This window comes from Herpailurus yagouaroundi, unplaced genomic scaffold (assembly GCF_014898765.1).
Source record: "Herpailurus yagouaroundi ecotype Mexico unplaced genomic scaffold, PumYag 141, whole genome shotgun sequence".
NCBI classification, from domain to species: Eukaryota; Metazoa; Chordata; class Mammalia; order Carnivora; family Felidae; genus Herpailurus; species Herpailurus yagouaroundi.
In genome coordinates this window covers 31,035,576-31,048,745 of record NW_024412396.1, presented here as the reverse complement: position 1 = coordinate 31,048,745, position 13,170 = coordinate 31,035,576, and the positions used below count along the sequence as shown (strand labels likewise).

At 43.5% G+C, this 13,170-nt stretch overlaps 1 protein-coding gene across 2 annotated transcripts in view; it reads right to left on the bottom strand.

Moving 5' to 3' along the window:
- The window catches only part of CGRRF1 (cell growth regulator with ring finger domain 1), a 30,015-nt gene extending 23,455 nt beyond the window's left edge, over positions 1-6,560 (bottom strand). The window contains exon 1 of one of the 2 annotated variants that reach the window (XM_040477187.1): positions 6,382-6,560. In XM_040477187.1, coding sequence (XP_040333121.1) covers positions 6,382-6,485 — 104 coding nt within the window. In that variant the 5' untranslated portion in view covers positions 6,486-6,560. Of the gene's footprint in view, positions 1-6,110; positions 6,230-6,381 lie in introns of those variants that run through there. The other variant, XM_040477188.1, reaches the window with a different exon arrangement.
- Positions 6,561-13,170: the final 6,610 nt, after the last annotated feature.

Below are 13,170 nucleotides of genomic sequence, written 5' to 3'. Positions count from 1 at the left end.
CAAATACAAACTAAAGTCATAGCCTTTTCCTAAGGAGGAATGTGGGCCTCATCACCAACCTCCTCACACACACACAACCTACTGCATTTGACAAGTGGGATGAGAAATGGTCAAGGTCAGTGTATCAGGCAGGGCTGGCAGGAACTGGAAGCCACATCTGCTATTTAAACATAAAGAATTTAATACTAATATAAAGAACTGTTCATCAAGTACTGAAGACTGAAACACTAGGATACACTGAGGTATCCTAGCAAGAAGCAGTTCGCCCTCCTTGGACTGGGGAAACAAAGGGAAGAGTGGGGATTAATGCCGTTTAGAAACTTGGATAAGGGACCCCCCAGAGGTGGCATGCAGACTGGTGGTGGGAGTGCTGGGCAGCCAGTACTGTTATCTCTGGAGGTGTACGATAAGGCTAGTTCTAGGTATGAGGAAAAACTGTAAATTGTAAATAAACTGCTGGTTCTCAGGCCAGCTGCCACCGCCAGGATAAAGGCGAGTGCTGCAGGAACACAGACCAGAAAAAGGAAGCAAACTGTTAAGAGGAAGTCCTTTCTTCCTCTTCTAGCCTTCCAGTTTCTTTCTAGCATCACCTATTGGCAGACCCTAATCAGGGGCAAACTAGCACAAGAGAAATGCGGTTTGCAAAGTCCCAGCCCCAGTATCACCAAACAGAGTACAGAAGAGCATGTTTGCAGTTGAGAAAGAACAACCTCTAAGGAAGATCTGGCAGATGATTTACAGTTATGTCCTTGCAGAAGCACTGAAGGATATGGGGTCCTTCCTCAAGGGGACCTGATCTCCCCTTTAATTAGAGGCTCCAGGTCTATGGACTGGCTTATATCTATAAACTGGGTGAAAGGTGGTAACTCTCCACTGTTGTGACCCAAGTCAGGTTTCCTGCTCCAGACATGAAGTTTTTCCTATGTAGTTCATGTAGCGTTTAGTAGGCTACCCATCTATTTTATTCCTAGAGGCACTGTAAGCCATTAGTCACTGCCAAAGATCCTTGTGGGCCAAAACAATCTCCACTTTGTCCTCCATTGCCCATTATGGAACACAAGTCAACCCTGACTCCTGTGAGGTGCCCCTGGACCTCACATCAGGAGCTCCCACTATCATAGACTATAAAGAACAGAAATTTTCAAGGATACAAGTCTCCTCTTGGAAATTTATTTCTCAGTGCTTTCATGAAAAGTCTATCTTCTGTGCACTCTTGAAGGATACAATAGGTGGGTGGGTGTGCAAGTTGCACATATTAAATCCAGTCCAATATTCCTATTTTCCTAAGCCTTCAGATTCTTTCCTCATTATGACAGGAAAGTTTTATCCATCTTAACCTTATTATATATAGGCCACCACTGAGTCCAAATTTTAGTCAACCAAATCTGAGTTAATACTTTAGATTCAGAATTTCTTAAGAACAAAGCCAGATCAATAAATTTTATCTGATTTAGTGTTACAGTTTCTCCTCCCTGGCCTAACCTATTTACAATCTGTTCTCACACATACTCCTCCTTCCCAATGATACAAATTAGTAAAACTTTGCAATTCTTTTTGAGCCTAGGCTCTTTCCAACCAGGTTATATTTTGTCCCTGTCCTTTGGAGCATGAAGAGATCTAGGCCTCATAGCAATAGGTTACAGAGATAGGTCTGAGTAAAGACATCCTTTGCAAAGCAATTACCCTATGCAAGGTTATTACAGGACCTTCAAGCAAGGGAAGGCCAATTTTCTCACACATGGAAAGCAGGCTGCTTCCAACAAGGAAGAATCAGAATAACTGGGGTTTCAAGATTCTCAGCTTTATCCAAGTCAATTTAGATGTCTCCAGTCTAAGTCTAAGGGCTCTACTTTTTTCCACTCAGTGTCCTAAATGAGCCCACATTCCTCCTTAGGAAAAGGCTATGACTTTAGTTTGTATTTGCTTAGGGTGCCAAATACACTTGCGTTGGAAAGAATTTTCTTGAAACCATCTAGAGGAAAACACAAAACTGTTAGAAATGGCATTTCAGGGGTGCCTGGGTGGCTCAGTCAGTTGAGCATCGGACTTCGGTTCAGGTCATGATCTCACAGTTGGTGAGATCGAGCCCTACATCAGGCTTGCTGCTGTCAGCATGGAGCCTGCTTGGGATCTTCTGTTCCCCACCCCCCACCCCTAATTCTATTCCCAGCGCAATTAAAACTATGTTCAATGTTTAGTTCTGGGGCTATATGAAATAAAGTGCTTTAGAACCACAGAATCTCTGATTCTGGACTCTAAGACTTGACCTGGGTGTTTTAAGATCTTAGCTTGTCATTTTCTTTCCGTAAGGGCTCCAGTGGTCTCAGACAACCACCTAACTATCCCTCAGTCCTTGTAGTCAAAAAGTACTTTAGCCACTGGGTCCCCAAAGCACTTAACGTCAGAAATCATTTTATCACAATCAACCAAAAATAGTCATTTAATGAACTGTGATGCCAATACATGCCATGCATTACTAGGACCTTTTATCCCATTGACAAAGAGCTAAAGATATGACCAAAGCAATCTCTGAAGCCCATCTTTGAGAGGTTCTCCCCCAGGATCCCAATCTTAGTAACAATTTCTTTATTAATATCTTTTTAAATTTTTTTTTCAACATTTATTTATTTTTCGGACAGAGAGACAGAGCATGAACGGCGGAGGGGCAGAGAGAGAGGGAGACACAGAATCGGAAACAGGCTCCAGGCTCTGAGCCATCAGCCCAGAGCCTGACGCGGGGCTCGAACTCCCGGACCGCGAGATCGTGACCTGGCTGAAGTCGGACGCTCAACTGACTGCGCCACCCAGGCGCCCCTCTTTATTAATATCTTCTGTAAGTCCAATCAGGAGACCAAAAGCACACCAGTTATTTTAACAGGGAGAATTTTTTTTAAGTTTACTTATTTATTTTGAGAGAGAGAGAGAGAGAGAGAGAGAGAGAGAGAATCTCAAGCAGGCTCTGCACTGTCAGCATGGAGCCCAACGCGGAGCTTGAACCCACAAACTGTGAGATCATGACCTGACCCAAAATCAAGAGTTGGATGCTTAGCCAACTAAGTCACCCAGGCGCCCCTAACAGAGAGAATTTAACATGAAGAATTGTTAACCAGATATTGAAGAACTGTAAAAGCAAAAAGGGGACAGTGACTATCATAGAAGTAGTACCAGTAGGAAGAAGCTATCACTCCTAGAACAGTAATAGAGGAGAGTTACTACAGCTTAGAAGTTTGGAGAAGGACCCCCATGGAGCTGGGGCTCAGATCTCAGGAAAGGTATTGGTATCTTTGAAGGGGTGTGATAGGCGGTTCTAAGAGAGTGCAAAACTATAAACTGAAAACACTGGGACCAACTGTTAATGGCAGAGTGAGGCACTATCTCTGTGGTGAGACAGACAAGAAAAAGAGTCACACAGGAAGCAGCAAGGCCTGGTGTCCTCTAGCCTTCCATTCTCCCTCCCCTGCTGGCAAAGCCTGCTTGGCAGCCAGCCAGTAAAGAAGAAATGTGGTTTAGAGGTTCTGTCCCAGATTCACATAACAGAATATAAAGAGGTGCAACAAAGCTGAGGGACAAAAGCTTCATGACCTGTAGTCAAGAGGAAGCAGGGAGCAGCTGCAGCGTCAGGGTCCCTCGTTATTTGAAACTGTTAAAGGAGGTATGGCATTTTGGTCTCCTTTCTGTACAGTGCCTGGCAAATAGCAAGAGCCTAATAAGCTACTAGAGCTCACAGAAACCACCACCGAGTTAAATAGAAATACCATACTCTCAGTGGCATGATTTTTGGCCATTGCTATTGGGATTCCAATAGTCAGATGTTCCTGTTTTTTCTCCACTCCCACACAGTGCAAGCAGACAAGGAGAACAGTAGAAAGAAGCAGTGGGAAAGAAAATCAGAGTAGTATTGAGATAACAGCCATTACAGCGAAGACACAAGACCAACAGGGATTATATTTGGGGAGGTTAAAAAAAATGACATGGGGGAGGGCGCCTGGGTGGCTCTGTTGGTTAAGCATCCGACTCTTGGTTTCGGCTCAGGTCATGATCTGACGGCTTTGTGGATTCAAGCCCCACATCAGGCTCTGTGCTGACAGTGCAGAGCCTGCTTGGGATTCTCTCTCCCCCTCTGTCTGTGCCCCTCCCCCAGATGTACTCTCTGTCTCTCTCAAAATAAGTAAATAAACTTTAAAAAGAAATAACATGGGTGAAAAGCACAGTGGTTTAATGAGTTTACCTTCGGTCTGGGGTACTATTGGAAAGCTGCTTTTGTGATATCTAAATGGTTTTCTTTGTTTCTGCTCAATGAATCTGTTGCCTTGGCTTAGGTTAGCAAATAAACACTAGTAAAAAGTTGATCTACATGGACAAAGCTAACCAAGGTACAGGGAACCAAGACTCAAGATAACTGGTTAGGTCCAAATCAGAATGAAAGTGACTGGCACTTACATGGTCTTGTGGCCTCAGCAATGCATAGCCCAGACTTCCAAAAATTCTACAATTACCTGGCCTTCTACCCTTCCAAAGTCATACCTCAGTGGAGTGGTTAGGCAATCATTAAGTCTCAAAACAAATCTTAAAACTGGGCAGAGCCAGAATTTGAATCTAGGCCCGTCTGACTCCAAAGTCTGTTTCTTAACCACTATAAACATGAGGTTCCTGATTACCTTTACCCACAGATGCCACTGTCATTATCAATATGGCCCTCATTCATTTTTCTCTTCCCAATACTATAGATAGATATCTAAGATATCTAACTAGTTGGCCTACTGAAAATCAAAATTTAAGGATATAATGCAATGATCAACTAGTTACCTATTGGAAGAAAATTACATTTAATGGAAGAAAATTACATTTCTTTAAGGGAATAATACTAACACTATAGTCATTAAGAAATCCTGTGTAAAGACTGCTTTTCTCACTTGGGCAACCAAGTTGTAAATCCAATTACAAACTTTCTTGAAATGAACAATAAATAGCAATAAAATTTGATGAACCAAGAATAACACATTGGGTTAAGACTCGTCTTAGTCTTCTCCTACCCACAAACAAGGAATTTTGTGCTCTACTGCTGGCAGAGTGGGAAACAGTATGGAAATGTTAAAACTGTGCTTAGTTTTGAAAGATGGCATATAGTTTCAGAAACTAAAAAGGGCTTGTTTCCGGGGTGCCTGGGTGGCTCAGTTAGTTTAGCATCTGACTTTGGCTCAGGTCATGATCTCACGGTTTGTGGGTTCGAGCCCCATGTCAGGCTCTGTGCTGATAGCTCAGAGCCTGGAACCTGCTTCAGATTCTGGGTCTCCCTCGCTGTCTGTCCCTCCCCCATTCGCACTCTGTCTCTCAAAAATAAATAAATGTTAAAAAAGGGAAGGGGGCTTGTTTCCTGTCTGTACAGTAACCCCATATATGTGATCACAGGTTATTTTAAAACTCATTTTACACAGGCTGAGCTATTCAATAACACATTTCCTCTGCCCCTCTGCTCATGTTGTATCTCTGAAATGCATTCTATTCTCTACCATAAACATTTAACTCCATTTGTTTCTCAAAATACTTATTCTTCAAAATCCAGCCCATGTTTCTCTCCTCAGTGGATGAATTAGAAAGATGGTTTCAACTAGCTGTATTCATAAGGCTTCTCTAAACATGATACAATGGCACCTCCTCAAGAGAGAAATTTTAGAATCTCTGAGCTAGAAGAACGGCTCAGGGATTATCTAACAGTCTATTCTCCTTGTCTCCAATGGGTAAACTGTCCCCACGCGTTAATATAACTTATCTCAAAGGTCTTTTCTATCTCTAAAATTGTGACTTCATAACTCTTTCGACTAAATATTACTCCAAATGGCGTGGAACTTATCTAGAGACCATTAAATTCTCAAACGGTAACAGAGTTCGGAGTTACGCTGAAAGATCTGAGGCCAAGTGCTCAGTTCTGGTCAGAACAACAATCAACTGTGTTTACTGTCCACGTCGGCGCACTGTAGCGCAGGTGACTGACTTCACTCTGGGCACACAGTAGGCCCCAATCCGGGACAGAAGCCTGCTGGACAAGCACTCTATCCCAACACCAAGACGAGGCCGTCACGAACTGCTAGACACAAAGCTGGGTAAAATACCTCAATCCGGCACCACCCCCAGATGCCTGCAGCGACAGGGACGGCACAGTGATGCACAGCAGCGATGCAGGTGCGCCCCGCACCTAGTTTTCCTCCAGGAGCCAGTAGGAGTTCTCGACACCAGCTCCCCCACAGCCACAGGCGCCCCAGCCCCACAGCACCCCCGCCCCGCCTCCGATGCTCGCCCCTGCCCCCCGCCCGCTGCTCTCCGCGACCCCACGCCCCAGCGGTCCGCCCCTGTGTTCCTTGTTTCTAACTACGGGGCACTTACCATCCCAATACGAGGCCAGTGGTCACGATGAAGCAGGTAAAGACCACCGCAATGTAGAAAAGCGGCGAATACTCATACAGCGTTACTAGAAACACCGCGGCCATCAGGATGTCCAAAACTGAGCCGAGCTCCAGCCACCCGGCCCAGCCCACCCCGCTGGGGTAAAAGCCACTACGGCGCCCCGGAGCTGACAAACTTTGTAGATCCGCACTCGCCCCGGGTTCTCCGGATAGTCTTCGGGGCAACCTCTCAGGCTGCGGGAGCCGGCGTGCCAATCACAACGGTGCCTGCAGGGCTGGCCCCGCCTCTACTGCTTCCGTCCCGAGCTATTGGCTTCGCAGAGGGGCGGTGCCTGGCTCGACTCACCGGATTGGTACCCAGCGAGCGTCTGTCTGTCCTAGAGGTCAAGGCTTTTCTGCGGCAAATTCTAAACACGTATGCCGGCCATCTCTGTCCAAGGCTCAGGTAAGGTTTTCTGATGGCACAGAGAGGAGGCACAGTGAGAAATCCACGTCATAGAGTCTAAATCCCACATATGAGATCCGCGGCAAATTTGGGAGGAGGAGAGCCTGCATTTTGGGTTCTACAAAGTGAAGTAACCTCACACCTGCTCTTATTTTATCTAGAAAAGTTACAATTATACGAAACACCGAAAGGAGTCTCGCAAGCAGTTTATGAGCCTTGCCAGCCTTTCAAGTTAGATATCATGATAGAGGAAAATTAGCGTTGCCTATCAAGATTCTCATAGAAGCAAATCAACTGCCCTCCCACATCCCATTCCTTTTCTCCTCTCCCTACACCCCTCAAATTGAATTAGATATTTGAATATTTGTATTAATTTTTACTTTAATAATAATTTTAAATATGTATTTATAATTTTTTTGTAAACGAGCAGAGGCCTTTAAGTAAAGAAAGGAGCGAAATGCTCGTCTCCTCTCCTCATCCCCATACAGTCAACTACATCAAGGTAGCCTTTCTAGAAGTCTCTCACAACTCCATTGACTTCGTATAGGTTTGTGTTTAGCCCTTAGGCCACCCCCAGTTACCACAGAGACAGGGAAATGTAATCTTTTATTCTCAGCAGCAACATCCCTTGCTACAAATCAGAGTTTTGTTATCAAGGAAGAAAGGGACAGAGGACCATGGGATGGATCACTAGTAGCCCCTCCACACTCCCAAATCACTAGTAAAATTAGTGCTAGAGAAACACGAGCTAAATTTGTTCTAAGGGTTCGCATATATCTTGGCAAATGACCATGTATTGTGTACTCTCTGGAGTAGTGCTGTGTAAGAAACTTGCTTCAACAATATAATTTTTAACAACTACATATGTGATTTGTGAAATTATATAGTTTATTTATGGTTGGGCAACATTTTAAATATGTAAAAATTTTTTTAAGTTTATTTATTTTTGAGAGAGAGGGGGTTGGGGGAGGCACAGAGAGAAAGGGAGAGAGGGAGAGAGAGAGAATCCCAAGCAGGCTCCATACCATCAGCACAGAGCCCCATGTCACGAAACGGTGAGATCATGATCTGGGCTGGAACGGAACGGAGAGTCAGACACTTAACTGACTGAGCCACCCAGGCACCCCTGATTTTTTTTTTTAATGTTTATTTTTGAGATGGGGGGAGGAGGAGGGGAAAGAGGGAGGGGCAGAGAGAGAGGGAGACAGAATCCGAAGTAGGCTGCAGTCTCTGAGTTCTCAGCACAGAGGCAGATACAGAACTCAAACTCACAAACGTTGAGATCATGACCTGAGCCAAAGTGGGATGCTTAACTGACTGAGCCACCCAGGTGCCCCACAATTTTTTATTATCATAAACAACGTTGCAGTGAACAATCGTAAAGCTATATCATTTCCGTAGGTGAATTCTTAGAGTTGGAAATTTTAGTTCAAAAAGTATGTACATTTTAAGCCTTTGAAGAAACAATGTTATCCAGAAATAATTGTACCGATTTTTGCTCCCACCCTTTTATCCTCAGTTTTGCAATCAATTGAAATTGTCACTTAACAAAAATCTTGGCCAGTGTGAAAGGCAATTTTATTGCAATAAACAATAAAGAGTTTTAATAATAAACAGAGGGAGTTCCAAGGTAAAGTAGTATATTAAAAGTATGCCTATAATTTTGCTCTCTCCCAAAACTCCACTAAAACTACAGTAAAGGGATGTAAAAAAATAATAAGTCAACAAAAACAGGAAATAAAATAAGAACAGCACATATTGGAAGATGGAAAACAGCTGAACAAGGATAATTCACTAACCAGGCCATGAAAGTCAATCCCAAACCAGCAGTAGAGAAAACTGAGATTCAACTTGATTTACACTGAAAAAGTCTCAAAAAAAAAACAGGAACTAACACAAATTTAATTCAAGCCTTTATTTCCCGTTTAGGTATCTGCTACAACCATTCAAACGTTGTTTCCAACATTGATTCTTTCTAACACATAATACACAATACACAGTACAGGCAAAAAATTCTTTTTAACACATATCTTTTACTTTTAAACATATATCTTATTTCATTCCACCACCCCCAATCCTTAATTGCCGTGCTATATATTCTTTATGATCAAGACTCAAGTTCCTTGTTTGAACCATCTCTACATGACTAACGTCTTACCTACTCATTCAGAAAATGTTGTTTGAGTGTCAGATATGTTCCAGACACTGTAGAAGGCATTAGGGATACAATAATAAGCCAAAAATGATATAGCTATGTTCTCATGGAATTTATCATCTAATGGAAAAGACAAGCATTAACCAAAGAATCTTGAACAAAATATAAAGGCAAAATTATAATAAATGCCATTAAAAAGAGGTACATGGAGCTATGAGGGCATATAACAGGGGAATGGTGAGATACAAGGAAGATTGGGAAAGTCTTCCACGAAAAACAGATGATTGAGCTGAGACCTAATGGATAGAGATGTACCAGGCAAAGGGACAGGAAGGGAGAAAACATTTAGGGCAGAAGCTACAGCATGTGCAAAGGCTCTGAGGAGGGAGAAATCCTAGCACACCTGAGAAAATGAAAAGCCAATGTGACTAAAGCATGGAGAGGGAGGAGAAACATGCTATGAGATAAAAAGTGGCGATAAGTAGGGCCCAGACCACATGAGTATTGCTATTTTTTAAATTTTTTTTTCCAACGTTTATTTATTTTTGGGACAGAGAGAGACAGAGCATGAACGGGGGAGGGGCAGAGAGAGAGGGAGACACAGAATCGGAAACAGGCTCCAGGCTCTGAGCCATCAGCCCAGAGCCTGACGCGGGGCTCGAACTCCCGGACCGCGAGATCGTGACCTGGCTAAAGTCGGACGCTTAACCGACTGCGCCACCCAGGCACCCCGAGTATTGCTATTTTAACTGCACAGCTGTACCTTTAGAGCAAGGAGAAGCCACTGATATGATTGAAAAAGGAGCATGTTATGGACTGAATTGTGTCCCCCTAAAATTCATATGCTGAAGTTCTAGTCCGTAGTGTGACTGTATTTGGAGATAGGGCCTTTAAGGAAGTAAGATTAAGTGAAGATTAAGTGAAGTCATAAGGGTAGGAAGCTAATTCAATAGGAGTAGTGTTCTTGTGGAAAAAAAAAAAAAAAGGAAGAGACACCAGAGATTACTCTCTCTCTCCGTGCAGGTGTATACAGAGGAAAGGCCATGTGGGACACAGTGAGAAGGCAGTCCTGCCTGCAAACCAAGAGAGTTCTCTCCAGAAAGTCTGCTGGCACCTTGATCTTGGGCTTTTAGCCTCAAGAACTGTGAGAAAATTAATTTCTTTTGTTTTAGCCACTTGGTCCGTGGTATTCTATTATGGCAGTCAGGCAGACTCATACAGGGAGTGACATTCTGTTTGCAATTCCAATCAGTCCCTTAGGCTCCTGTGTAGAAAAGCTATTGGAAGGAGGTTAGGATGGATGTGAGTGAATAGGGGGCTATCCATAAACAGATTCTTTTAAAAGTCCAGGCAAGAAGTATTGTTAACTCTGACTAGGATAGTCATGAGGACTTGCAGTAAGGTGGATTATTAGAAATTATCCCAACTGTAAGTGAAAACAAACAAACAAACAAAAAAACCACATACCAGTATCTCACTGGAGATAGAAAAGTATTTCTTTTTTAAGTGAAAGTCTAGAGGTAGATTAATCCAGGACTGTTATGGTGTCCACAGTACAAGAGTATCGGTGAGAGTGCACTGAGTGCAAGGGACTCAGGCTTCTATTTTGTTCCACCATGTGTAGCCCCATCCCTAAGATCACCTCCTGTTTAAGATGCTTGTTGTAGCTTTAGCCACCGTTTCAATATTCTTGTTAGCAGGAAGGAGCAGGGGCACCTGGGTGGCTTAGTCTGTTGAGCGTCCGGCTTCAGCTCAGGTCATGATCTCATGGTTCATGGGTTCGAGCCCTGCATCAGGCTCTGTGCTGACAGCTCGGAGCCTGGAGCCTGCCTCAAATTCTGTGTCTCCCTCTCTCTCTGCCCCTGCCCTGTTCGTGCTTTGTCTCTCTCTCAAAAATAAATAAACATTAAAAATTTTTTTTAAAAAAGGAAGGAGGAAAGAGAGGGAGAATGAGAAAACACTTCAATTTAAGGAAACTCTAAGGATACATCCCTCATTCCATTGGCCACAACTCAGCCTGGTGTCTACCTTTAACTGGAAGGGAGGTTGGAAAATGCAGTCTTTGTTCAGGGTAGTCACCTCTGCTGTTGAACACTATTGCTGCTGTTCAAGATGGTATAGAGCCAAATGCAAATCCTCTCCTTCTTTCTTAAAGGGAAAGTGGACTACCAATTCCAGTCCCTTCAGGTTCTCCAATACCATACCTATTTGGATGCTACAGCTCCTTCCAGGCCCCACCCCTTTCCCAATCTGAGACTGCAGTCTGAAGGGGAAGCCAGAACAGGTTGGATTTGACGGAAGGCTGCACTTAGGCCCCTCCTTCTTGTCACTCCACCACATTGGAAGGGAAAGACTTCCTTCCCCTCCTTCCCACTTGGCAGATACATGCCTTCTGTCATGACCTCAGTTTCCTCTACCACATGGCATATACTAAATGCCACTTTTAATTTTGCCATGGCCAGGACTTTGAAATGTTAATAGAGCTCTAAAATTTGATAAAACCTTTCTCTGTAGCGTCTGCTTTTTCTAGTTTACTGTGTTTCTGGGGACTCAAAAATCCCATTTTGGCAGTTGAAAGCTGCTTGCTCTCTTTTGCATTCCCAACATCACAGTTCTATTTATCCTTTGAAGTTTATACATGCTTCTGACTGACCAAGGAGAAGGTCTCAGAAGAGAAATGCAGGAAAATATGAATGTGGTTTTAAAAATTATTATCTGCATTATATATTTTTCTTGGAGCTACTAACCCTTTCATTTTATATGGCCTTTCTCTAGCCCACACATTATTTCTTGGAAGAGCAAATTTATCTCTATTTTGAGGACACCAGTAGGAGGAACATAATAAGCATCATAACTTTGAGACAGGCACTGCACAACAGAACTGAATGAATGTGCAATTTAGGTCTGGTCCCATAGATGACAGGAATTGTGAAAAATCTTGTAGTACCTTGCAGAACTTAACTCTTTCTTGCTCATTGAACTTCCTAAGCGTCTCTAGTAAAAACCTCCCATGGTCTTAGCTGTTGGGCTTCTGCCATCTATACATACTATGTGGCAGAAGGCTACCTGAAGCCCACCCCAACTGAGCTGCCACTGTTGATTTATATGGTACATGGTCTGTGGCCCAAAGCTTAGGACATTCACCTAGAACAGTTCTCAACTGTTGCCCTAGCAACATTTGACAACATCTGGGCACTTCTGGTTCACAATGGGGGAGGTGCTACTGGCCTCCAGTGGGTAGAGGCCAAGGATGCTGCTGAACACCCTACAGTGCATAGCACAGTGCACCCACAACAAAGAATTATTTAACTTCAAATGTCAGTATTGCTAAAGCTGAGAAACCCTGATACAGAAAATTTTTTTGATTCTGGGCACTTCTCACCAAATCACTGGCTGTATGTGGATCCAGACCATGTCTTCCCTGGATTACCGCAGTAGTCTCCTCAATGGTTTTCTTGCTTCTTTATCTCCCATGGTCTATTCTTTTGTTTTGTTTTACTTTTTTAAAATTTAAATTTTCATTTATGTACAATAAAATGCATTATGTTCCGTGTACAGTTCTATGAGTTTTAACAAATGTATAGAGGTCATAGGACACTACCACAATCAAGATACAGAATGGCAGCTCAATTTTCAAAGTCTTTATTATGCTGTTTGGGACTGTCCCTCACACGAGCCACTCTGGGGTTAATTTGAGTCTTGGCAATGGTTTATGTTGTAGTTCAGTTCTCCTAGGCTTTGCTATGCTTCTGTGGGTGTGTTCTGCACGTGTGGAGCTTGGGTATGTGCCCTGTGTCAGTTTCAATCTGTCCTCTTTAGGGCTTCGCCTACACCTTTGGGCTCCCAGAGGCCCCCTCTGCCTGTTCTAGCCTGAAGGATGTGGATGTCCAAAGTATTTGCACTGTATACTGTCCTGTAGTTGTGTGTGACTGAGCTTGTCCTTCAGGCGAAATGACAAGAAAAAGGTAGGAAAAAAAAGTCACTGGGATACCTCCATCACTCTGTGCACAACAAGGGCCCCTTTTCAAATTCCTTGCATCGATTTTCTCTCAGGGTTGAGGTGCCTGTGCCCCTGCCCTGCTGAGACAGTGCTAACACATTGGTGTTGCCCTCAGGGCTGGGCGAGGAGAGGAAAAAAGGGTTGGGGTGGGGTGGGGTAATTCCTTCCA